Genomic DNA, 25,690 nt, shown 5'->3' with positions numbered 1-25,690 from the left:
AATACAAAAAATTAAATCCCTAGCTGCTCAGGAGAATATACTTGGTTTCTCCTCGATTAGTTTTATGGTGCTGACCCCTGTCAAACTTGCAGGTTTTGTTTAGCTTATCAATAACTCAGCGTTGCTTCTATTGCAGAGTTCCCTGAAGAGAAGAGGCAGCAGAGAAATGCACAAAGAAAAAAAGGCATTTACCCAGGTATGGTTTTCAAGAACGTGCAACTTTGAGCATGATAAAACGTCAAATTTCTTTTTATGGGTGTTGACAGGGCCATCAGGCACATTAACTAGAGTGCAATTAGGCCTTAATCTACTGAGACCTCCCAGAGATAATGTAGAAGCAATTTAGGACACAAGCGTGCTCTCTAAACCGTGCAGCTTCTTGGGCTCCTTGTGCTTGTATCCATAGATTCAGGCTGCAGGTTTTCCACAAGAAGCGAAAATCACCTTGCCTCACAAAATAATTGGATCGCAGCTTAGGGACTAACTAAATTTATACACAGTGCCAAAGATTTTGTGCTAATGAGCGCCTTGGCAGGGAATGCGGTTGACACACTGCAACGACACCTCGCGAGCTCTCGTGTCGCAGCCCCGGGTTTGATCCCTCTCTGGTGTCGGGGGGCAGCGTGGGAACCCGTGCTCCCCCAGGCTGAGATCCCACACAGAGCCTGAGCTGCCCACTCGCTCTCCCTTTGGACACCAGTTTTATTGAAATCCCGTAGGCTGATCCTTCCCAGGGAAGCAGTCTGCCCAGTTTCCTCTGCTTTTTGTGCTGACTGTAGGAGTTAAAGCTTTTCCCAGCACCCGTACTGTTACTGTTTATAGCCGGAGAGATGGGGATAGTGTGTCACCTCACTGCGAAAGGAGCCAAGAGCGACATCATGCCTTTCGTAGAGAAAGGTTGCACCTCCCCTGCTGTCCTCTCGGCAGGCTCAGTGTACACAGCTGAGACCCTACAGGTCTTCTCTGAGTCAATGGAGTCTTAAAATCCAAATCAAAATTATTGATTTGTAATAATAGCCATAATAAACCATTACAACATGTTGCACTTGAGTGGATAGGGTGGGCAGCTGAGTGGGAGGGGTGTGCAGACCAGCGGCTCGTGGTGGCCGGGGGCTGCAGCCTGCTTTCCCAGGACACAGCAGACCGAGCATCCCTGCTGAGCCAATACAAGCACAGCTTAATCAGACCTTAAAATGGGGCACTGGGCTTTCTGCCTGCAGCGCCTGCTGTGGAGAATTATTTAAGTCATCAGTCAGGTCAGAGAGTTTGTTTTTCTGCAAGTCTGTAAAATACATGGATGAAATACATATATATGCCCACACACGTGCAAATTACAGATGAAGCTACATGAAGGCAGGGTTGTGTCCACCGGGGTTTGTGGGCGGCACTGTCCTTCCTTTCCTCATTCCTGGAAATACAGAGCAGTGCAGAGGGAATGGATTCCTTGGGCTTGCTTCCTCCACCCAAATCCAGGCATTAACAGCAGCTTGGAAAGCCTTGAAAAGGACTTCACAAAATTATCCGAGTAACCCCGAGTCAGCTCTGCTCCACTCACAACATGGGGAAGTGATTCGGAAACCACCCAGGGAAAAAAAAAACCCTTCACACTGTACACACGCATGGTAACTCATGCAAGCAAAGGATTTGGGATTGAAAATGAAAACCATTGCGACAGCACTGTGCCAGGTGGCCGTTCAGTTTTCCTCAGCAATTCTTTAGGGTAGGAAAGACTGAGAAACAATCTTTTCTATTGACACGGCCCAGCCTATAGGTGCATGTCCTGGCTATCTCCCAAGTCTAGGGTGCTACTCAAAGCTGTCTCCAAACCCGGGTATCCCTTCAGACGTACGTGCTGGTTGCGACCAGAGCACACCACAGCAAGTGCCCGACCTGGTCAAATAGCCACCAGGTCCTGTGGCATGGCCCAAAGGGGTTACTGCAGACACAGCCCGAGAGGTTCAAAACACTGCTCTTCAGGGATGGGCGCCCTAAATATCTAAAATAAGTTCAAATACCCATTCCATGTTTTGCGGAAAACAACCACAAACAGATTCTGTGTATCCACATGCTTACAGATATGTATAGCATATGGCAAGACCGGTGTTTTTACTTATTGGGAACTCATCGTGAAAATTAGCTGGAACATTGCACCCACCGCAGGGCACACCGAGTAAATAATACCTGTGAAATTGATTGTCTTGAAGTTGTGTAAAAGCAGAATTCATAGTAGCGCTTACCCGCCTCTAGCAGTATTGAAGAAAAGAGTTTTTATTCAGCAGAATTGCAAAACGGAGCTTCTTGGAAAATACCAGGCACCAGGCAAAACACAAAGAAAAGTGGTTCTCCAGCGCAAGGTAGGAGTGCTGGCACTCAGCCAGATGCTTGGGTGCTGGTCGTACTGCCCTGTCGTCAGACTTGCAACCCCAAAACCGCTTACCCATCTTCTGCCTGGCAGTTCCCTTGAGCCGGAGGTGGTGGTAGAGGAGATGGCGTTGGTCTCTATCTGTCTTTGTGTCTTCTTGCCAGAAAAGAAATATCATATTTAGGAATTTTTGATCAGCTCTTCATTCTCATCACATCATGTACATTGCATAATGAATTTAAGTTCATTCCTTTAAGTTTCATTTCTTTATTTCCATGTTCTACATTCATCTAAATTAGACTGCAGACTCTGTAGGGAGGGATCTGGGTCTTTTTTTTCTGGGTTTTTTTCTATTAACATCCCTCTGAAGTGCCATGCAGAGCCGTGATGCTATTGCATGCGAATAATCACTACCAGTAATCGTTAATTCCCGTTTATCCTTAATGATCTCTTAAAGTCCGTGACTAGCACCATGACTGACAGAACATTTTTGCACTGTCATTCCTTCTTTTCTTTCTATACAGTCTGCCCTAGGTACACCTTTTAGGAAAGCATCCACATACTGGATGTGAAATACAATCAGGCTGTGCCATAGTCCAGCTTTCAGCCCCTGGGATTCGAGCCTCTTGTTCCTGCAAAATGGTGGAAAGACTGTATTCTGCTTCCCCCCCCACCGTCTCCCCCACCCTTTCCATTCGTGACCTAACTAATAATGTACTATTCTTAATTTCGGTGATTTGGCCTCTCCTTAGTTTGCCTTATATGTCAAAACTCTACTTGCCTGTGTGGGTGTCTCGCCCTCTTGCTGTTTCTACTTGGTTTCAACTGATCAAGAAATCACTGATATTTCTGAACACAAAGTTTCAGGGGGACAGATGCATGAAGGTTGGAGTCCTACCCTTCTGGCATGCTCAGATCTGGCTGATAAATCTCTCCTGACCATTCTTTTCCTTTGGAAAAAAAGCTGTCCGGGAAATGGGATTTTCAGTAGTCATGTTCCCTGGCAGAGAAGCGGGGAAGATCTAGAGCTTTCTCACCTTTCCAGATGGGATCCATATTTAGTAGGCGAGATTAACATCCATCAGCTCTGTTGTTTTGTATGAGGCCTGTGTTTGTTTCATGAAAAAAATCTCCTTTGTTTCAGCTCTTGCAAGGAACAAAACTTACAAATGTGATCCTTTTTTTTTTCATAGACAAAACCTAGCAATAAAGTAATGCTGTTATAAGAAGTTAATGGTGGTTTTGTCCTGCTATAACACCACGCTAACTCCGCAGACACATTGAGTCGTGCAGCGATGCCGAGCAAAAACACTGCGGCCCTGACCCCAAACCCATCGAAGCCTTTCCCTTTTCTTCAAAAGCTTCAAAATGCCGAATGCGTTGTCCTGAGTGCGGCTCGGTGACTTATTTACATTTCTTGAAAAGCAGTGGGTGTCAGGCTGGAGCCCCCTCTGGCCCCCGGGGAGGAGCTGGCCCCTAGCGCTGCCAGCCGGGGGAGAGGGGTGCGGGCAGGCTGGCCCTTCCCCACCGGCATCGGTCCAGCTGCCTGCACCCAGGGAGGTGCGAGGCACCAGCTAGTGCCACTGATGGCTGGGCTCTTGCAGCCAAAGGTAGACAAGAAGCACGGGGAAAAATGCTGGATTACAAAGACAGAACAAGGAAAATGTCAGATGCAATTATTTCCAAGCTATTAACCGATAAAGAAATAAACTGGAGTAATCGCCCCACCTGTGAGCTCTGAAGTGCAGCACTGGTCTGGGATGTAACCTTCCTTGTGATCTTTGTATTTGCCTAAAAGTAAAGCCTGCAGCTGCGGAGATAAACTGGTTCTCGATGAGAGGGAAAAACGGAGGTAATGTATTGTGCAGCCCTGACCAAAGATGATGCTTTAATCATACAGCCTCATCCAGCCAGAGCAAGGAAAATTCAGAGTGACTCCAGTGGAGGCTGCATGGAGTTTTGCCAGGTTTATATCTGATACTTCATTTGCAGTTTGGAGTTATAAAGAGAAAAGCAATTTGCAAATATATGTGTGAAAAAGAGTGTGTGTATGTGAGGAGATTATATAGAGCGGAAAGAAAGACGATCTTCTAGAGGCTCTGCTTCTAATCATTTATATGCAACTCAGTTTTATTCATAGAAAACTCACATTTCTGGTGCCAGAAACACAATGACCAGAGTTTCAGTCAGTCAGCTGATCAACTGATTGCACTTGTGTTTGACTCCTGGTTATCACTGAAAACCACATATTAACAGAAATTTTGGCTATTGTTTACCTCTATCATGTTATTAACATTTAAGATAACTTTTTTAGTATCTAGTATTTTAAAGTTCCAACCTGCATCATGCAGAATCAGTAAGGAAGCTGACTGAGTTCAGAAGTATACAACCAATTACTTTTGTGGCTGTTTAGGTATTAATAACTGAAATTAAGACATAATTAGTATATATCTAAATAGAACGGGGCAAAATTAATCTAGGTAACATAAAATCTTTTTATTTTTTTAATAGCCTGATCTGGGTGAACAATTAAAGTCAGTCGTGTTTTCTTCTGGATTTGGTTGCCATTGTTAGGAATTATAACAAAAATGGTGCTTGTGAAAGATAACAGTGCTCCGGAGACTGAAATGAAGTTTCCATAGATAATTGCACATATGTCCACACGGCCTACCAACAATGATGAAATCTGCTGTCAGAAGAGATCATCTTTCAAAGCCTGCCTTCCATTATACTGCTAATGCTGATAAATGTGTCTCTTAAGAGGCCAAGTGCCTGTATCTCCATGGCAATTCATGAAAGTGGTTCATGCAAAGAAATTGTTCATCGGCTTAGAATTTACTTAACCTTGTCTCTTATTTCTGCACAATACACACTGGAGTTTTCATCTGAGTTGTGAAGCGGTGCTTTAAAATGCCCAACACACACAAAAAAATCAAACTCTCATTTAATACCCTGGGGCTTCCTGAAAAATGAAGGGTTTCACATGGGATGGATTTGGATGTAACTACGGTTTAATGAATTTTTCTTTCCTTTTTCACATGTTTTCACCAATCTCCCTTGTGAACAGTTGTCCATACCAGAAACAGGGATCACGATCTGGTCCATCATAATAATAACAGCAGCAGCGACAACAGTAGTGCTTCCTGTTTGGAAAGCGAGTTAGGCACGCCGGCTAATTCACAGCGTTGTGAGATCCAGTAATTAAAGTCTTCACTTTGCAAGGCAACCATGCATCTTAGCACACCTTTTTTGTGCTTTCTAGCTGAAGAAGCCTGAGATTTGGATTACGATGAGCAAATTCACCTGAGTAGTCTTTGTTTCGTGATGCTAAAAGGGAGCAAATGTATTATTAAACATAAATGGAACAGAAGGTGCCAACAAATCATGGCACCTTTTCATTTGGTCATTCTTATTTTCCACAAAATGTGTTCAGTATTTGAGAAAAGCTAAGCATTGTGCTGGCGCTCTTGCATCACTGAACACTTGCACCGGCACAGTGATCTTTTTTTTTTCCCCTCTTTAATTCTGGTCAAGCTGCTTTGCCAATTTAACCAAGACCAGGCTGTGAAATATGTCAACTGTGTGGTTTGCGCAGCTCCATCTGTGTATTGTTTGCATACCTAACAGTTTGCATACCTAACAGATACAGCTCAGAGGGTGGGGAGCTGGAGATTTTGGAAGGTGAGCAACTGATTGTGCTTCTAATATAATCTTGGGGGGGGTGATTATTCTTGGCAGGATGACAGTGCTGATTTGAAGTGCCAGCTCCAGTTTGCCAAAGAGGAGGCAGCGCTGATGCGTAAGAAGATGGCCAAACTGGGGAGGGAGAAGGATGAACTGGAGCAGGAGCTCCAGAAGTACAAGTCCATCTACGGAGACGTGGACAGTCCCCTGCCTACTGGGGAGGCAGGGGGCCCACCCAGCACCAGGGAGGCCGAGCTGAAGCTTCGTTTGAAGCTGGTGGAGGAGGAAGCCAACATACTGGGCAGAAAAATAGTGGAACTGGAGGTGGAGAACAGGGGGATTAAAGCTGAGATGGAGGATATGAGGTGCCAGTACGAAAAAGAGTGTCTCAGCAGGGACCACATTTCAAGCATTCCTACCTCGCCCTACGGTGACTCCGTGGAGTCAGCCACAGAGCTGCGCCGGCACCTGCAGTTCGTGGAAGAGGAAGCAGAACTGCTGAGGCGGTCAATCTCTGAAATTGAGGATCACAACAAGCAGCTAACGAACGAGCTGAACAAATTCAAGTTTGAGCCAGGCCAAGAGCCAGGCTGGTTGGATGATGCGGCATCCAAGTGCGGTGGCACCTTGCAAGAGGAGCTGAAGTCGGCCAGGTTGCAAATCAATGAGCTGAGCGGGAAAGTGATGAAACTCCAGTATGAGAACAGGGTCCTGATGTCCAACGTCCAGCGTTACGATCTTGCCTCTCACCTCGGCCTGCGCACTTCCAGCCCCAGGGACAGTGATGCTGACAGCGATGCCGGGAAGAAGGAGAGTGACAGCGAAGAGGGTCGCCCACCCCAGCCAAAGAGAGAGGGGCCCATCGGGGGTGAGAGCGACTCTGAAGAAGTTTATGAGAAGACGTCGGGTTTCGGGAGCGGGAAGCCGTCGGAAGTCAGCGAGCTGTGCTCTGCCGAGCTGATGAGAGTGAAAGAGGACACCGAGTCTTTAATTAACATCAAACGTGAGGCTGAGAGGCTTGAAAGGACCGTGGACCGCCTTATCACTGATACAGACAGCTTGATTTATGATGCAAAGGTGCATGTAACCAGCAGCCCATCCACTGAGCAGGATTTCAAAAGTGGTGAGGAAAGGGAAGAAGACAAGCACAAACCGGAGCTTCTGGACACCATCAACTCCAGGATGAAAGCTTTCCGGAAGGAGCTGCAGACCTTCCTGGAGAAGGTTGATCACATTGGGGAGGGCCTTAAAGAGCAGATGGAGGACCTCTCCCCTCTTCCCCATCTCACAGAGTCTTCCAGTTTTCTATCCACAATGACATCCATGTCCCGAGACTCTCCCATTGGTAACCTGGGGAAGGAGTTAATCACCGACTTCCAGGTAGGTCAGCCCCTTGTTTGCCTTCTTTCTGTTTATTGTTTCTCTTTCTTGCTGGCATCGCTACCCTAGAGCTAATTTTCCTCACAGCTGCTTTGTTATGATTTCAGACCCACAATGTATTAAAGTGTATAATGTTAAACAAACACTTTATAGGTTTTTTTCTTTTGTTTGTTTGCACAACTCCTTTGATTCAGAGGTGGTTCCTCGTGGCAAAAAGGCTAATCCACTGGTGCTATAGAGATCTGTCTTCTTTTTGTCTGTAACAGCAGTGTTTCCCCATGAAAGAGGAGATTAATTAAAAAAAATAAGATTCTGATGAATGCAAATTAGCAGCCTTGCTAAGCAATGTGAGGAGGTCTTTATTATGCTCTCTCGTAAAAGGGTCAGGCATGTTCTCAAAAGCCTTGCCAAAAGAACCCAACCAAACGCAGTTTTCTAAGTGATGTGTTTTGAAAAGCCTGCTTACAGCTCACTCCCCTAACCGAGCAGCGAGTGAGAAGCTCTGTAGCCAGCGAAGGACTGCCTTGCCTAAAGCGTTGCCCATGGGCGCATGTCTAAACTGCCACAACTGCCACACTGGATATGGCTTTTCTGCACAGCACAAGTAAGGAAGGAAGAGCCTTGTGTCCTGTATCCTTCATGACTTGTATGCTTGCTGTTGGTTTGACTCATGCATCCTCATTGCATGCGCCTCATAACCAGTGTTTGCATTCTTTTTTCCTCTCTTTCTCTTTTTTGCTTTTCAGATGTTTCAGCCCATCATTTTGCTCATCCTCATTTTGGTTTTGTTCTCTTCACTTTCTTACGCCACTGTATTTAAGTTGGTTTTTCTGTTCACGCTTTTCTTTGTCTTGTAGTTTTTCAGTCGTCTACCTTACCCATTTTTGTTTTCTTTATTCCCTCCTGTCCTTTTGTTTTTTTGTTATAAACCGCCCATGCACCTAACAGTCCAAACTGAGGGATCAGATGGAGTGGCAGCTCAAACAAGATCGTGGAGAGGAGCGAGAGATTCACCACCAGCGAGCCACCACCGACCCACATCGCAGAGCTGATGGAGACATTAAACTCTACAGGCCAGGAGACAAGGGCTGTTTCAGTCTAGAGGTCAGCAAAGCAGCCCGTCTTACTCACTGCCTCCTGCTGCCTTAGCCAGGAGATGAGTAACAGAAGCCAGGGGTTGGGAGAGTAAATTGGACCAAACACAGCACCCCTGTTGTGAAATTTGTGGTTGACCTCTTTTCCCCCTTGCAGTTTCAGAGAAGCAAATTGGTCCTGACTTTGGACTCATCACCCTACTCCCAGTAGCTTCACTAAGTGGGAAAATATGGCTCAGGGACCCACTACAATTGGGTATAGTAACGAACGATCTCTGGAAGAGGTTGTGCTCCCTGGTGTGAGATCATGCTTCCAGGTTTCACCTTGTTGGATATTTTAAATCTGGAAAGTCTACAGATAGAGACTGCTTTGCATTTTGCCTGGCAGTAGTCTGCATAGGAGAGGGTTTGATGCTGGTGTGCATGATGATTCTCAACAGGGAACACAGAACCCTGCAGCTTCCAAAAAACCTTATTTAAAGCAGAATTCTCCATTGTTTGGGTTGTTGAGTACTTTTTCATTCATCAAAAACATTGATCAGTTTTTATTTAAATCTTCATCCATTCAGAGGCCATATCAGCCTCAGTAAACATCTCCTTAGCTGCTTTCTCATGAATGTAAATTGTCCAGACACTACAACTGGTCCCGAAGAAAACAATTTCTAATCTGTCTCCGCAAAGGCAAGCTGGAGCATTGAAAAACTTTTCTGCTGGCCACTGGGAAGCTAAATCTAGCTTGAAACTGCGGTGGCTAGAGTAGCTTCTAATGAGGGATGAGTTTTAATATGTTTTTAATTCTAAAGACACATGCAGAGGCCTTAGTATATCTGAAACCCCTAATTGAGTCTGGGGAAAGGAGAACGCTGGCTGGGACAGCTGGGTTTGTGAGTAAGTGATAACAAGCACTAGAAAGCAGGGGTAGGATGAAAAAGCTTCAGGGCAGCTGGTAGCCAAGTATCACAATGCTGTATTGAATATCAAAGGGAGAATGGCCCTTCATCTTAACACAGGTAATTCTTTGCTGGTTTGGTTTTGTTTTGTTTGTTTTAAACGATCCTCACAGTGCAGAGTTTTGGTAGTATTAGAATAATCAATTTGTTCAGCAGCTTTTCTTTCAACTTTTCACTTTTAGCAGTGATAATAAACCTCAGGAAGGATATCTGGTAAACTCAGGACACCATAAGTCTCTCACTGAAAGGTAAAGTCCTTCTTCCTCAGCTGTGAAACAGGACGATGAGGTAGAGAAAGCTTGCCATTCAGCATGGATCCTTTTGCAATTGTATTGGTCAATAGTTATGGTAGATTAGGTCAGAAAATCACCACAGCAAATGTTCACAATATTTCGATTCAAATGCTGTCATCTTTAATTCCCTCTTACCTTAGATCAGCCTCATTATTATATCAAGTCCTCTATATGTGAGCCCTCTATTAAGATTAGAGATTTGGGTAATTTTGGCACATCTTTTTTATCTCTCCCAGGATGGGATGATGTGTAAACTGTGTACAGCAAACTGTGTTTAAACAGAGGATGGATAGTTTTCACACCATAGCCCGACAAGGAACCAGCCAGTAATTATAATCAAAGGTACAGAATATCCACCTGAGGTCCAGATGTGCTCAAAAAGTGAGCAAAGCTGGGGCCCAAATGGCCCAACCTGAGAAAATGTTAAAGACTAAGGTGTTTGTTTCAGGTTTACTTAAGCAACAAAGAATATTACACTGCTTTACACTGAAACTTTTCAGTGGGTGGACAGCCAATTGAAATCTTATAATCTGCAATAGTCAAACCCAAGTGAAGTAGACGATTCCTTCAAATAATTTTGTATGCTATCATTTTTAGTCTTCTCTTTTTTAATTTCATACACTGCACTAGCAAAAATGACCTTTTTTTTTTTTTTTTTTTTTTTTTTGTGCCAGACAAATGAGCAGGAAAAAATATTATTCAAATACCAAAGGGGGTTTTCTTATTACCACAGAAATTTCAGATGAAGACTCAAACCATTCAATGCCCACAGCAGAGATGGCTACATGTAAGCCATTATCTGCTTTAACTTATGGAGTGAAAATATATGCACTGGCCAGTGGATAACATTGATTGATGATCTTCTTACTGTGTATGGACTTTCAGCATAAGAAGAACATATTTCATTTCAGTGAGGCAATTTTTTTCTTTTTAAGCAAGCAACCCTATTTTTCTAAATTCATTTTTTCCAAGCTGAATTTTAAATGAAAATTTTCCCAAGCAATGCTGAGCAGCTTCCATTTAGCCATTTCTCCTATTTTAAAAAATGAGCATCGTGGGAGCCTAATTGTTTGATTAAATACAATAAATGCAGACTGACTTGTGCTTGAAACTACCCCACAGCCTAACTGTAAACATCTGCCTTTGTTTGGGCTTTGCACTGCAGTTGTTAGTGCAACAGTATTATTAGAATGTATTTGCATGTTAAAGGAGTGGGTTAGAGTCACAGTCCAAGGGAAATTATATCTTGAAATCGCCTTAAGAGCAGGGCTTTGTTTTCTTGCTGAAACAAGCCATTCAGCTGCTGTTGTGGGAGGTTGGAGCCCATTGGGGTGGATGTTCGATCCATTATTCATGATTTTAGCAGAGCTGGGTTATGGTGGGAGGGGGAAATCATTCTTTGCCATCCAAAGAAAAAGCGAACAAGTGAGAATTGCCCTGACTAAAAGACATGGAGGAACTAAAAAAGGTAACACAATGCTTCATGGAGCAAACGCCCGGCACAAATCAGATGATTACTATGGCAACAAATGGGAACCAGTGTGAAAAATGGTAAATAATTTTTCATCTGGTGAATGTTACCCTTTTTACCAATGGAATACCCATAAACAAAAGGCAGCTTCCTTAAGCAGTCTCCTCCTGTTTATTCAGAAACAAAAAGACATTCTGGAGAAGAAAAATTTCACTCTTTCAAATGACCAAATATAATTTGTTGCATTATTTGATACCTGATGCTCTAAAATGGAGCTGTATCTCCCCTGATTGCTTCTTCAGAGGGCATCAGTTCTGCCCTTACCTGCCCTTACCAAAGGCAAAAGCACTCATCTTTGCATTTCAGATTTGGATCATTTTCATACATGGCTATTAAAGACTTACACATTTGTTTCTGTGTAGAAAAATGCTACAAAATCTTTGACACTCCTAGGTTATGGAAAAAGAGCCACTGAAGTGAATTCACTGAAAAGGAACAAGTTGTCACCAGAGAATTAACATAAAAGCAGATAGGATAGAGAAGGTCTTAAAAAGCATGTCTTCCACAAGGTACAGTAATAAAGTAGGAATAGCTCACACTGAAGAATAATTTCTACTAGGCTGTTCTTAATCTGTTTATCCATTTTCCTTACTTATCATGCCCATAAGAAATATAAAACATCTCTATTACTCTAAGTTAATACCTGGGTTAGGTGTGGACCAAACAGATACAGTGATGTGCAAGTTAGGTAAGTCACTTTACCACCTGCTTTGAATCAAAACTTCTGTCTGGGTCCATTTTGGACATACGAGGAAAATTTCAGTCTATATTTTGAATGTTCTATTTTTAGCTGGTTTTAGAATGTCTGTGCTCCTTCTATGCAATTTTCATAATTCCACGTGAGACCTTTTCAGCTGAATGGCTTTTGCAGCAGCTCCCAGCGATGTGCTGAAAATTTACACATCCTTTTCTCTTGCCCTGATTTAAGATTTTGTTTTCCCAGAAAAGAAACAGTGAATGTTTTATACATTGTGACTTTTCTTTCTGCTGAAAAAACCCCACCAAACCAACAAATGAGGACCACATAGAAAGTTCTATCTCTTAGTGTCCACTATTCCTCCAATGCAAAGTTGTGGGAAGAAGAAAGACAAACTGGTGCTGACAGTATTCCTTCCCACCAAGATTAGGGGCAGCAAGAATAATTTACTTTGATGAATTGTATTCTTTATTGCTATGCAAGATTCCGTAAAAGTTGACAATATAATGGCTTAAAAGACCTTTTATGATGTAAATCTGGATATCCCAGTCCTAACTGAACTCGGCGAGACTTTGTGTACTATCCATACAATGAGATGGATTTTTAAAGACTTGGAGTAAAGTGTTCTGTGTTTTCCCAAAATCAGAGGCTCTCCATATAAGCACAGACAAATAACTACGCAACTGCCTATTGTACGCTAGCAAATGGAATATATGTCACTTATTTTTAAGGGGTGAGGAGAGGAGCACATCTTCAGAAGCAGCCTCTGGGAATTCAGTTAGATGTGTATTGCATATAAAAAGTAATACAAAAGGCACTGGAAGTTCCTATCTGCTCCGGTTGACTGTATGCATGCAATGGTCAGCTGTCACATGTGAAAAAGTAGCAGGTTTTAGACTGTGTGGTGAAATGTAAGGTCCAAATATCAAAGCATTATAACATAGCATTAGGTGAGCAGCATAAAATGTTCATCTTTTAGCTTCCTGGAATTGCACCCAAATGCTGGAGAGCATCTTTCTACCCTGCCTCCTCAGGCCTTATTTTGCTCCATCCCTTCTGGAAAAAAACAGCTAAAAAGATGGAAAGATTCCATGAAATTTGATGTTCACAGTTGTTGCGTATAAACTGATTAAGTTTGCAGGCAAATTGAGATTGCAATTAGCTATGGTAAAATGGAGAAGACAGACAAGTAAAATCCAGACGTACCTCATGGTGCATGGCAGTACTGTAAAAACAAGTCATGGCAAAAATGTGGGATTGTGCAAGCTGAAAAGTAACCTGAAAAGCCTTCAACACACTGAGAGGGGCAGAAAGGGGTCGGTGCAATGAGGGAGTGGTGGTGAAGCCCCCAAAGTGTGGATGACTTTTCTCTGAACATCCTCTTAAGGTAAAGACATTGGCATGGATTAGCTTGTTCTGGAGTGAATACAGGTGAGAGAAAAGGACTCGACAGAAGGATTTGGCACTGCCTGTCTGAGAGGATGGGAGTGGAAGTGGATCTGGAAATGCAATAGTTGGGATTCATGAGAAATTGTCCGTTGTGTCAAGCTGTGGATGAAGTGCAGCTGCTTCTGTGGAGCTGTGATGGAGTAGCATTAGCTTGTAGTTCCTATTATAGTGTGTTTGTATGTCTTGTTGTAGTGAGTTTGTGTCTGTTTCTGTGGTGTCGGTACATTGTGTGGTGGCTGTCACATTTGGGGTGTTGTTCCTCATTTAGCGCATTTGTTAATGAGAACAAAGGAGACAACAAATGGAATTTACCAGGTTATCAACTTTTGTGTCCATTTTGTAGCAGTGTTGTTTTCCAAAACAAAACAAAACCACAGTTGTGCCACAGATTACACCCTGCTGATTCTATGATGGGGGCCTGATATCCACATATAAACATATAGATGTCCATCAATGCCAGGTACCTGAAATGTGTATACAAATATCACATGCTACATTTCTACACCTTCTTTGTTCACAATCCAGGTATTTAACAGCAATCTATTAGGCACTTAAGCAGCCTTATCTCCCTTGATTTGAGTAGTACTAATCCCAATGCTTCTGGGAGAAATGACATTATATGAAATTACGGACTATGAAGACTCCTCAGGTTGCACTGGAAGGCAAAAGGTGTGCAGCTCTGCGTTCATGCATTAACTACTTTTCAACATGTTTACTTTGCTGCTTATAAAAATCTATTGTCCTTAAAGAGGCAAAGCAATTGTAAAAAGATTTGCACTATCTAGTGTGCATGTAATAGTCTATCTGCCTTCATGATGTATTTAATCTCTTCTTAGTAATTCCAACAGTTATCACATAATCCCAGCACCCAAGTTTCCTGAAACTTGGCTTTGCATGGGCTACATGTTTATTGAAAAATTGCATGAGTTAATCATTTTCTTGCCCTAATTTTGCAGACATAAGGTGTCGTCAGTATATACATAACTATGTGATTCCAATTAATACTAGTCTGAAGTAGAACAAACAATCTTTTAGCAAATCATAGTTCATGGGAAAACACAAGTGTGAAGTGAATAGTGAAAAATTCAAACCTTACTTTGCTGGTAACTTTTGCTGCTCTGATTCGGCTTCCAGTTTCAGGAATCCCAAGACCAACAATATTTCTAACTATCTAAATGTGTAATTGTATGACTGTAAAGAGAGACATATTAAGATCAGTGCTTATTGCTAACAGAAGAGCGTTGCCATGTTGTATTTGTTTGCAGCGGATCAACTTTGCAAGATTTTGGCTGATTTTGAATTCATAAAAAGAAGGAACACACATTTTTAAAATTACACCTGAATTAACTAGGTACATTGGTTCATATTTGCCATATTCCTAAAGAAGCCAGATCAGAATAAAAGAATGTGGAAAAGTCTGACGAAAGTAATTTTTCCCTTATTGGATGAGAAAATTAAACTGATGATTTACAAATGATTGTGCAAAATGGGGCAACAAAATGGGCAAATGCCATTGCAAGCAGTTCTTTCCAAATTATTTGTGAGACCGAATTTTGGCCTTGTGCAATACAAAATGTCTGCAGACACGTTAAGGCATAAGATGAAATAGATAAGGCAGATAATGTTCTCTTGGTCGCTTTACGTGTACCTTCCAGAGGGCTGGAGGTGTCTTTTCCTCAGGTACAAAACAGACATGCACACGTCAGTAAGTGAATCAAGTAAAGAAGGAACTGATAGGGCCCAGAAAGTATATGTAGGGTGACTTTTGTTTTTCAGCAGAGTATGGTCCTGCGGGTGGTTTATGGGATACTTCCATCTGCCTTATCTTCTTTTTCCCTAGAGGAGAAGAGCGTCTATTCCAGTGACAAATACTTTTTGAATAACCAAAAGTGTCCCAGCAAGGGCTGCCATGGCCCAAACAGTGGCAGCAGCTGGTTTTGCTCCCAGGAAGTGGGAGGAGTGCTCAGGGAGAGGAGATGGGTGCCGGGGCTGATGCTGGAGGGTAAATGGCAACGCAGCCCCTGAAAGCGGTCCCACGGCCTGCGTTACGTCCTTGCAGCTGCTGAGGTTGCAGAGTGCTGGACGTCGGCCAGCAGACAATTCGGGATTACGCTTTGAAGCCTGAAGCAATCCCTTCTTTAAATGCATCTTTACTCTGGGAAGTAGGCGTTTGGTGCCGTAGTGTTTTCTGTGGTCACACGTGAAGAGGACGGCATCTGGCCGAGCATCACCTTCGTACAGACAAATCAGTTTTAGCTCCAATATGAGAGACACAAAATGAAGGGCATAGAAAGTTCTGATCAGGAATATAAGTGCCACAAGATTAATTAACATAGTATAAATAATGAGGTCTGACTCTGCCTTCTTGGGTCTTTATTTCTGAATTAAGTAACTTTCAGAAGTAAAGTGGATGGGATGCCAAACTTAATGAGAACATAATATCGAAAGTATTAAGATTAAAATAGTGTTGGACCTGAAAGGGGAGATACTTAAGCATTTTGGTCGTCAGATCTCAGGCTCACACAGCTTATCACCATGACATTTGTGGAGTAATTATTTTGAGTAGAAATCACAGAATGAAGTCGACTTGTGCAGAGCGCTGTCCTGTACCTGAAGAAAGGGACATTATGTGCTTAGTTGGTTTAATAAATGCTATCTCATTAACTGCCTAATCAGAAGTGTTGCAAATTCATAAATAATTAGGTTCAATATATGTGCATTAGATGCATCTTCTGCAGACATGTTAAAATTGAATAGCTTTGATTATCATAAAGAAGTATGCCACCAAATGTGTAACCCTGTGAATAGGAGCTCATCTAGCAAACATCATTGATGGTGCGCTGTCTCACGTTTCTCGAGTGCAAACCCAGAGCAGAGGCCTGAAGGGAATAGCCAGCATTTAACACCAGCATCCCAGCTTTAATTTTCAGAAGGAACCACACAGGAAATTCCCACACATATTTAGGACATTGCTATTTATTTGCACGCTGTGCTTTGGTTTTAACTATTGATATCCGTGAGTTGTGCAGATGTCTGTCCTGCAGTTCTTTTCCTTTTTTATACACCACGGAGACACGTTTTCTGCTAAACCTATCCCTCTGTCCTGCTGATCAGCTCAGGGATTCCCATGTTTTACCTGTACAGAATGTATCGATACAGGAGCTTCAGGCTCAGCTTGAGCAGGAGACGAGACTTCACCGAGAGGAGCAAGAAAAGTTTACAGAAAGGATCATCCAGGTAAATACGAAATCCGCCTGCTGGGAGAGAAGCGTGACCATGACGTGTGATGTGGACCTTGTTTCTCAGGACCATGGGAACTTGTGTCTTGATGGCTGTGCCTGTGTGACCTCATCTGAGTAAATGAAGAGTCTGGAAGTTGGGAAAATGTAAACTCAAGCCTATTTTGCCACTTTGAATCTGGTTTCTCTGCTTGGTGGAGAGAAGTTTTGCCCTCCCCTGTGCGGGGGAAGTCGAGGTAGAGACGTGAAATACTGCATGGGGAATTATATCAGCCCCTTCAGCTCTCCATGAGCTGGGGAAGGGTGCATTTGATCTCTGGGAGCACAGTTTGGCTCTATGCCTTATTCTGACCCCTCCTAGCCCAAAGAAAAACCAACACTCCTCTGAAGTCAGAGGAGTTGTTGCATGCTCATAACTGAGACACAAATCAGGACTTTTTTGTATTTCTCAGTACCCCATGTTTCCAACCCTCTTATTCATAACTGGTGAATAAATCATATTTTGTTACATGGGCTCCCCCTGCTCTTTTGAAGGCTGGAGCAGATTAGTCAAACGTTTTGTGATCTCTAGCTCCTAGAGCGAAAAAAAATCTGTTGCTAATTTTTGCAGGCTGTTTGGCTCTTAACTGAAGTTTTCTTTTTAAATTTACTTCATAGACTAAATTCAGCATAATTGTTGCATCATGTAAAGCATTTTTCCTTGTGCCAGCTAATCTCATTATGCCCAAGTGGTATCTCTCCCTTTTTTTTTTCATAAGTAGCTTTAATTTCCAGTTGATCTCCGTAGGAGCTTCCTCCTGGAGGCTTTTGAAGGCAACCAGTAAATTGATTTCCTTCCTAGTTGCCTTGGCCATGAAAACTTTTTGGAAGCTATGCCTGCCTCTTAAAGTTCTTTTCTTTTGCAATAGCTATCCATTGAAAAAGGATAATACTCTATGAAGCTACCTCCACCAGGGTCTTCTGCAAGAATTCGTGACCACGGGGACTTAGATCATAACAGCTTGTAAAAACAATGAAAAATGCAGAAAAATCAAAGCTAGCTATTCATGTTGACAGCCAGTAGAAACAGAAGAATAAAAGCATCTTCTGGATTCTTCATTTTTTCCAGATTAAGCCCATCCTGTTGATATTGTTCCTTTTTAATCATCTTCCAGGATTTCTGGTGGAAATGACTCAGATCTTTGCTGTATTTAACTGTAACTTCATTCGGTGGAAGAACCCGCATCAACACAAAATCTATTTGTTTCTTCCTGTAAAAATTAAATTTAAAATAAGCCCCTTTTTCATTATTTCATTTTTAGCAATGTTTAACGACACCAAATTGATGTGTGCTAGCAGTGTACAATCTCCATGAGTGTTACTAGGAGTTGCATGTATGTTTTTTTGGCCATTATAGCTAATTTTGTTCCAGACTACTTCTAAGCTGCATTTTAAACACATTTAAGCAAGCAACTACTGTAAATAATTTTAATTTAATCAGGAACTTTTTAAACATATTAGTGTTCATTCCTGTGTGAATGTTGTTTGTTGCGGGGTATGTTCTTATGGTTTAAATCGTTGTGGTCATTAGTGTACTGTGGCTTTCATAGATTTCATCTATGGAGCTGGTCAGCAAAGGGAGAAGCTGTTGTTCCGCAGGATGGAAAATAGTAGAAATTGGCATCTGCAAGCAGTGGCTCTGTACTCATTTTCCATCTGCCTTTTCTTGATTGATGTGAACCACAGCTTGGTTGAAGTGGAAACACTATCTCATCCATGCAGAAAATGAGATGTTGTACAACTAACTTGTACAAGTGCTATTGGGCGCAGGTCATGCCATGGTTTGATTTTGACATATTGAGGGAGAAGTTACATTTAAAGAATAATGTTTCAGGTGGCCTTGTGTTGAAACATGTTAATTATACGTGTGCTCCAAAGAATGAGCTTTTCTTGGTGCTTCTAGTATTGAAACTGAGGCATGTTGAATGCTGAGTTGCAACCTATTCCTGTCTCTTCAGTTCCTGCATGTGTCCCTGATCTAGTCATGTCAGAATGAGAAACTGTTGACTGTGAGTCGTTCAGATGCCTTCAAGTATGAACTGTGAGAAGTGAGGGCCCAGTAGTTGTATCTGAGATACTGGATGTGGTTCAGAAGCGTTGCCCTTCCAGAAGCAGAGGGAGATGTAGCCACAGAAGAAAAGATGAGTTTGTGGCTGGGGAGGGAAGAGGCAAGGATAATATTCCAGGTTGTCTGAAGGGCAGCTGTGGTCCCACCTTGTAGGAATGGCTGCAAATGCATTTAGCAGGTGTGATATGTGCAGCAGTGTGGGGTGGTGGCTGTGCTGGGAACATACTGGAGGGATACAATCAAGAGAGGGAGGAAAGTAGGAGTGGTGTAAAATGTTTAAGCAGCAGCAGAGGTCTCGTGCATGTTTAAAGTAAATGTCCACTTCCACAGCAAGTTACTTGGATATGGTTATCTAAGCAAAGCTTATCGGGTGCTGTCCTCTAAATTCCTCAACAGTTGTAACTGCTGAGGAACTTACTGAGCCAACCTCAATAGCTACTCACTACTGATGAAAATTAGAGGTTTCAGTTTGTCTCACCCAACAAAGTACAAGTCCTGGAAACTGCCCCAGGACACCACCCCATTGACATGGTATCTGTCGTTCTATTAAAGCTGGAGGAGGAGCATATGCAGACCCTGCGGAGGAAAGACTTGGAAGTGCAGAGCTTGACTTTGCAGAACAAACTGGAAGAGAAGACCTGGAGCCAGGAGAAAAGTCTGCTGCAGCAAGAACTCAGGCATTTCAAGCAGGACACCTTTCTCCTGTATGTCAAACTGAAGTGGCTGCTGAAACATTGGCGGCAAGGCAAGCGAATGGAGGAGGAAGGGGAGGACATATTAGAGGTAACTGTTCCACCTTATTAACCCAATGAAGTTGAAAGCGGTAAGGTACTGGGATGACCCTTCTTTAAGTGTAGACTTTAAATATGATGTGGCATCAGCAACTTTATAATTGCACATAGTTTTAGAGGGGATTCAAATTAAACATGAAGCCTTTTCTTAAGTCGGCTTGTGCTAAAGTATATTCTGCATGATATGTTACAGACCACCCATCTTTAAATCTAAACCCTCAACTAGTACAAACATCTGGTCCTGAAAAATTCTCTCATAGTAAATGAAAATTTAATCAGGTCTCAAAGATATGATGACTCAATAATTTTTGGAAAGAAAAAAATGTTAGTGAGCTGATGGAGTCAAATCTGTTTAGATGGGTTGAGTGCTGTCATTTTTCTCACTGTGTGTGCACAGTGTTTCTTCCAAAGCCTTCAGCAATACAGTTGGAGGGAAGCTCTGTTTTCATGTTGGCAGGAGAACTATACAGCTTCTTGTGGGAACTTACAGTGAATCAGTCTTGTTTGTTCCTCTTCTCCATGCACACGTCTATCACCGTCAGCAGCAGTACACCAGTAGTCATCATGGTGATTTTCCAAGTAGCAACTAGATTAAGATCAGGAATTTCAGAAGTACCTAACAACCTGGAATCCCCAAGCTGACACATCTCAGCAGGGGTGTGATTGCCAGCCAACATACACTGTTAAGAAAGGTGCTACTAAATCATGTTGAGTTGCACATCCAGAATTACCATTTGCTTTGGAAATCTTACCTAAAGAAAAAATAAGTTTAAAAAAGTGTTTGCCCATTCTGACAATTCTTGAGAATAATAGATTTATTTTGCAGGTTCATGCAATTCTGAAACCATTTGCTAAGGCAACTAAGTAATCTTTCTCAGTATTTCTGATACTTATTTGCCTAGTGTTTTTCAGTGCTTGCTGCGTTTGGCAGTACAAGTAACCTTTCAGGTCTGGTAGGAGTATGCTTAAGTTCAATACTCCGGTGTTTTGTATTCTTAGATAAAGGGTGGATGAACATCTTTACCTTCATCTGCTGTGGTAATATGAGTCAGAAACAAGAGATGAGTAGCTGTTTAGAAATAATTTGCTTCTGCTTTACTTCAGCAGTACTAATTTGCTTCTATGTAAACTAGCTCATCTTCTAATATCAAAATAGCTTTCATTTTTTCACTGTTTGGATTTTTTGACTGGTTAATTTATATTCAATCCACCTCCAGTCATTTCTGGAGTCATGTGTTTTGCTAACGCATTAGAGAGAATAAAGTGCTAGATTTGGATACTTCCTGATCTCCATATCTTCATCAGACAATACACCAGTGACTTGTATAGTTTTTCATTAATGCGTGATGGATTATATCCATCATGCTACATTACAGCCGTCTTCTCAGCTGCATAGATCTCCTATTTTGCAGGCCTGCATAGTGTTGTGTTCACATACGCAACATGTTATATATCACCCAAAGATCACTTCCTGTAGCCTACAGAATAAAAGTCAATATATCCCACCACAGAGATGCAGGGGAAGACAGTCCCTTCCCTTACACCTTCAGTAGATTTCTGTCCCCCCGAGGTAAATGGCAAAAGAGTGTTGATGTGTCCCTTCTCTTGCATTTTAGATCGAGCACCCTGAGACCCTCCCAGAATTTGGCATTCAGTCTGAGCAGAAGGTGGATGATGCAGGGCGAGAGGAGGAGGAAGAAGATGTTGTGTTTGCACTGACAGATTTCTCCCAGCGTCCCACCACAGAGAGCACTGATCATGGACCACAGCTGCAGACTGCAGAATTACTTCAGCAGCAAAAGCAGGTACAATACCATTTGTATATCATGTCTTGGAAATGGAAACTGTGGATTTTCCAAGAGAGTTAATTTTCTTCTTGTCCTGGTTTCATCTGGGATAGAGTTAATTATCTTCCTAGTAGCTGGCATAGTGCTGTCGTTTGGATTTAGTTTGAGAATAACATTGATAACACACTGATGTTGTAGTTGTTGCTAAGTACTGCTTATGCTAGTCAAAGACTTTTTCAGCTTCCCATGCTCTGCCAGGTGCACAAGAAGCTGGGAGGGGGCACAGCCAGGACAGCTGACCCAAACTGCCCAAAGGGCTCTTCCATACCATATGACATCATGCTCAGTATATAAACTGGGGGGAGTTGGCCGGGGGGCAGCCATCGCTGCTCAGGGACTGGCTGGGCATCAGTCAGCGGGTGGTGAGCAATTGCATTGTGCATCACTTGCTTTGTACATTCTTTTATCGTTGTTATTATTACTTTCTCTTCCTCTGCTGTCCTATTAAACTGCCTTTATCTCAACCCACAGGTTTTACTTTTATTTTTCTGATTCTCTCCCCCATCCCACCAGGGTGGGGAGAGGGTAAGCGAGCTGCTGTGTGATGCATATTTGCCAACTGGGGTTAAACCATGACACTTCTGCTGCTGTGTTAAATCACCTAGAAACATACTTGTAAAAATACTTCTAGCTACATAGCGATTATAGTGGATTTCATCTGTTATATTTATATTTAATCAGGAGCCACGTGATTACTGTTCTCCTGTTGGCAGATGCTATCAGTGAAAAATCCTATTTCCTCTTGTGGCTGTTTGCCCAGAAACATCTATCAGTATGTGATGATTTGCAGAATTTTCATGGTCCTCTTGCCTGAGCACATCTATTGTATACTACTGTCAAGCTTTTAGCAAGAAGAGGTGATTTTATTTCCTTTAAATAATTTAAGAAACTAGCACATGCATTTAATGTTTCCCTTAGAGATGATGGGAAAACAATGCAAAAGTTCCTTCCTGTCACTGGGCTTGTTTTTAAATGCCTAAAAGCAAATCACACTGACTTTTCCCTGACATCTCCTGTGCCCTGCCTGTGTGTGTGTCAGAGCACTGCCATATATCCTTGCTTTTTCCTTTGTGCATTTACTATACCAGTAATACTAAGAATAATAAGAGCAAATGTTCAAGGGGACAAACTTAAGGCTTCCAACAGTTCTATGGGAGCATCTTCTTATGTTTTTAAAACGGAAAACATTCAGATGAGAGCATCCTGTTACATGGAATTATTTGCAATCATAAGTAGAATGGAGCAAGAATTCAGTGTAAAACACAAATTCAGTGAAAAAGGTCTTGAAGCTTTATGCCTTATGCCTCATCTCTATCCGGGCCCTTGACTTGGGAGCCCGCTCTACAGCGAGAGCTCTCAGACAATAGGTACTCTCTATGACCGCGTTACTTTGCTGGACTCACTGCAGGATCTGGGGATTATGTGTGTCTTTGCATTTCAGTTCTTCGTCTTGAATCCTCCAGACTCTCACAACAATGTACAATCTGTTTGCTTATTATCTCTATGGTCTAATAGATACGCAGCAGGCAACAGTAAGTCTCTACCCTTTAATAAGGTTAGGCTGGTGCTGGGAGATGCACAGGCTGTCTTGCAACCTACCGCTGTAGTTCAAGATGCAACTTCAGTTAGAATTTCTGTTTGAATAAAAATAGTAGAGATCTGTGGTCTTTATGCTACTTCATATTCTGCTTTAAGTTTATATACTCTTTTGCTTTTCTTTTTCATAGTGCTAGCAGACAACTCTATTCTCTAGCTATTATTTTCTGTGAAGTGTGCTACCAAGGTAGTAATCATTTGATCAGTTTGGCGTTTGGAAAGGTTCTACCTTGCCAGTCACCCAGCCCCATCACTGTCATCCTCTCAGCAAGCTCTTTTCTGGTAGAGGCTGAAGAAGACCATGGAAGAGATGCTCCTAAGCATGTCATTTAACTGCATTCCATGTGTAGACTGATTTAATCTAGAAAGAGTGAAATAAGCATAAACCAACATACTATCTCAGTACAAACTCTGTCATGTACTAACTTTCCATATAGATCTCTTAAAATGACCAAGAACATTCAAATAAATTATGTCCTCTTTGAAATAATCATTGCTTAGGCATTCATCTCAATTAAGGTGGCAGAAATGGGAAGTAGGATAGCTTATAATTAATTTTTATATACCTTGCATGATGTTCTAATACAGCAGTTCCAGCTAATCTTTCTTGAAGAACTGACCCATAGGAACAGACCATGTCTCAGTACCCTCTTGATAGCGAATAGTGCATGATATCCAAATGGACTTACGAAGGTAAAATAGGTTTCTTGCCTTCCAACCAGGAAAAAAGTGTTATTTCAACACTGCAAGAATGAGTGAGTTTGCTAAATGTTTCTCATTTTAAGCACTATCACTTTTTGCCCACTCACACTACTAAGTCTTCTAACAAGCACTGTATTTATTGACAGGCATGTAAAAAGGGTTTTCAGTGCTACAGGGCATGTATTTGTCAATGGCAAGAAAGGATTATGATTATTCTCTGGCACAGAAATAGGAAGCCCTAGTGTAGGTTAATTCTGATGCTGTCATAGATTCAGGGCATCGGAAGTGTCTTCTGGAGGACCGTGACAGAGGAGTAGCTGCCTGTACACCTCCGGCGCCCTCGAGGCTCTGTCAGAGCCTTGCTCTGCCCTCACACACCTCAGTGTCAGTTGGGCCTGAATCGTCCATCTCACTATGGTCGATGACGTGGCCCTGCAGACCTCCTGCGTGCAGGACCTTCGCTGTGCTCACCAACCTCACAGACCCTGGTCCTTGCTCTACACACATTACAGACTTCCACCCATAACCATCAGCTCCACGTAATTCATATATGATCCCAAAACGCATTAACTAAACAAAAATAGAGCAAGAAAACACTTTGCCTGTGTTGTCTCAGCTTTAAAAGTGCTGAGAGTATCAGCAGCCCCAGAGCACGTTCTTCCTGAAGGGCTGGATCTCAGTAGTGCTCACCTCCCAGTATACCACTGACTAGTCAGACTGCACTGAAAAACACCCAGGGTTTTGGGGGTCTTCTGCAGGTTCCTTAAGCCCACAGCTGGAAAAAAGTACTGTTTATATGGGGAATTTGGGGTGAAGTGGTGAAGCTGGAAGTCTCCAAGGTTTGCACCTGCCCAGGAGAGCCCTCAGTTACTGGTTCTGCCTGGCAAGCTCCAAGATAAAATGCATCAGCACTTATTTCAATTTAGGAAGGAAATTTTGTGATAGTCTAGGAGTGGCTGAGATAACTAGGTCAGAAAAAAGAAAGGGCTTACGGTAACTTGATGTAACCTATATTTATTTTTAACATTTAATGTTAATATTTAATGGCTTGGATTTTCAGCCTGTACTCTTGCTGCTGACTTTCTCACCCTGCCTGGAAAATTGAATTGTTTTGAGAAAAACGATAAACCCTGAGGCCTTAATTTCAACAAGCAGCCTTTAATTTTATATTGTTATGATTTGAGGTACTCAACTTGGTGGAAAGTACATGTCTCACTTGTCTGGGATTTTTATGTGGCCAGTATGTGGAGGGATGAAGGCATAGCAGAGGGGAGAGGGGAGAAAAAAGGTTAGTTGATGAGAGGCAGAGTAGATGGGGACTCTGAGAAGGGCCAGTCCAAGGTGTTGTCCCTTGGCTGGCAGCTGGGGCACACCGCAGAAAAGGTCAGGCAGGGAACTGGCAAGGCTCAAGAGCCAAGTGGAAAGTCTGGTCATGGGCAGGAGATAAGCAGGCAAGTTGGGCTGGTGGCACAGTAGAGGAGGGCTTGCTGTAAGTCAGCGTTTCTATGTGTGTAGTAAGCGATCAGGGAGAATAGCCTATGGAACAAAAGAGCTTTGGTTCAGTTGAGTAGAAAGGGTGAGATGCCTGTTGGATGGTGTAAGGTCAGGGGAGTAAGAAGAAAAGAGTTTACACATCTGTGGTCCAATGGAAAAAGCATTAAAAAACAATATGCTCGTGTTGTTGCGGGGGGACCCAAGAAAATCCTCAATTAGACCTTTTTTTGCTCATATAATATTTGTTTTCAAAGCTTAGCCAAGAGAAAAGCCCAAAGGAAGAGTAATTAAGACCTAAATATACTATAATGATTTGCACCAAGATCCAGCTTCACTTTTGCCTAGATCTGTAATGAGACAGAGAAAATGCACAGTTCTCATTCACTCTTTAGGCTCCTGACCTTGTGTTTTTAATTCACTGCGCTTCTAAACTGCTTGTAATACCAGACTGTGGCTAAATTCTTAAGTGAAATT

At 42.4% G+C, this 25,690-nt stretch overlaps 1 protein-coding gene across 1 annotated transcript in view; it reads left to right on the top strand.

The window, feature by feature from the left end:
• MTCL1 (microtubule crosslinking factor 1) overlaps positions 1–25,690 on the top strand; it is a 105,354-nt gene that overhangs the window by 57,292 nt on the left and 22,372 nt on the right. The window contains exons 4-9 of the mRNA XM_075705050.1: positions 137–196; positions 6,101–7,426; positions 8,375–8,530; positions 16,555–16,677; positions 19,339–19,569; positions 21,194–21,382. Coding sequence (XP_075561165.1) covers positions 137–196; positions 6,101–7,426; positions 8,375–8,530; positions 16,555–16,677; positions 19,339–19,569; positions 21,194–21,382 — 2,085 coding nt within the window. The remainder of the gene's footprint in view (positions 1–136; positions 197–6,100; positions 7,427–8,374; positions 8,531–16,554; positions 16,678–19,338; positions 19,570–21,193; positions 21,383–25,690) is intronic.

The sequence above is a fragment of the Pelecanus crispus genome, chromosome 2 (assembly GCF_030463565.1).
Source record: "Pelecanus crispus isolate bPelCri1 chromosome 2, bPelCri1.pri, whole genome shotgun sequence".
NCBI classification, from domain to species: Eukaryota; Metazoa; Chordata; class Aves; order Pelecaniformes; family Pelecanidae; genus Pelecanus; species Pelecanus crispus.
The sequence above is the reverse complement of the archived record's forward strand: the minus strand, read 5'-3'. Positions and strand labels throughout refer to the sequence as shown.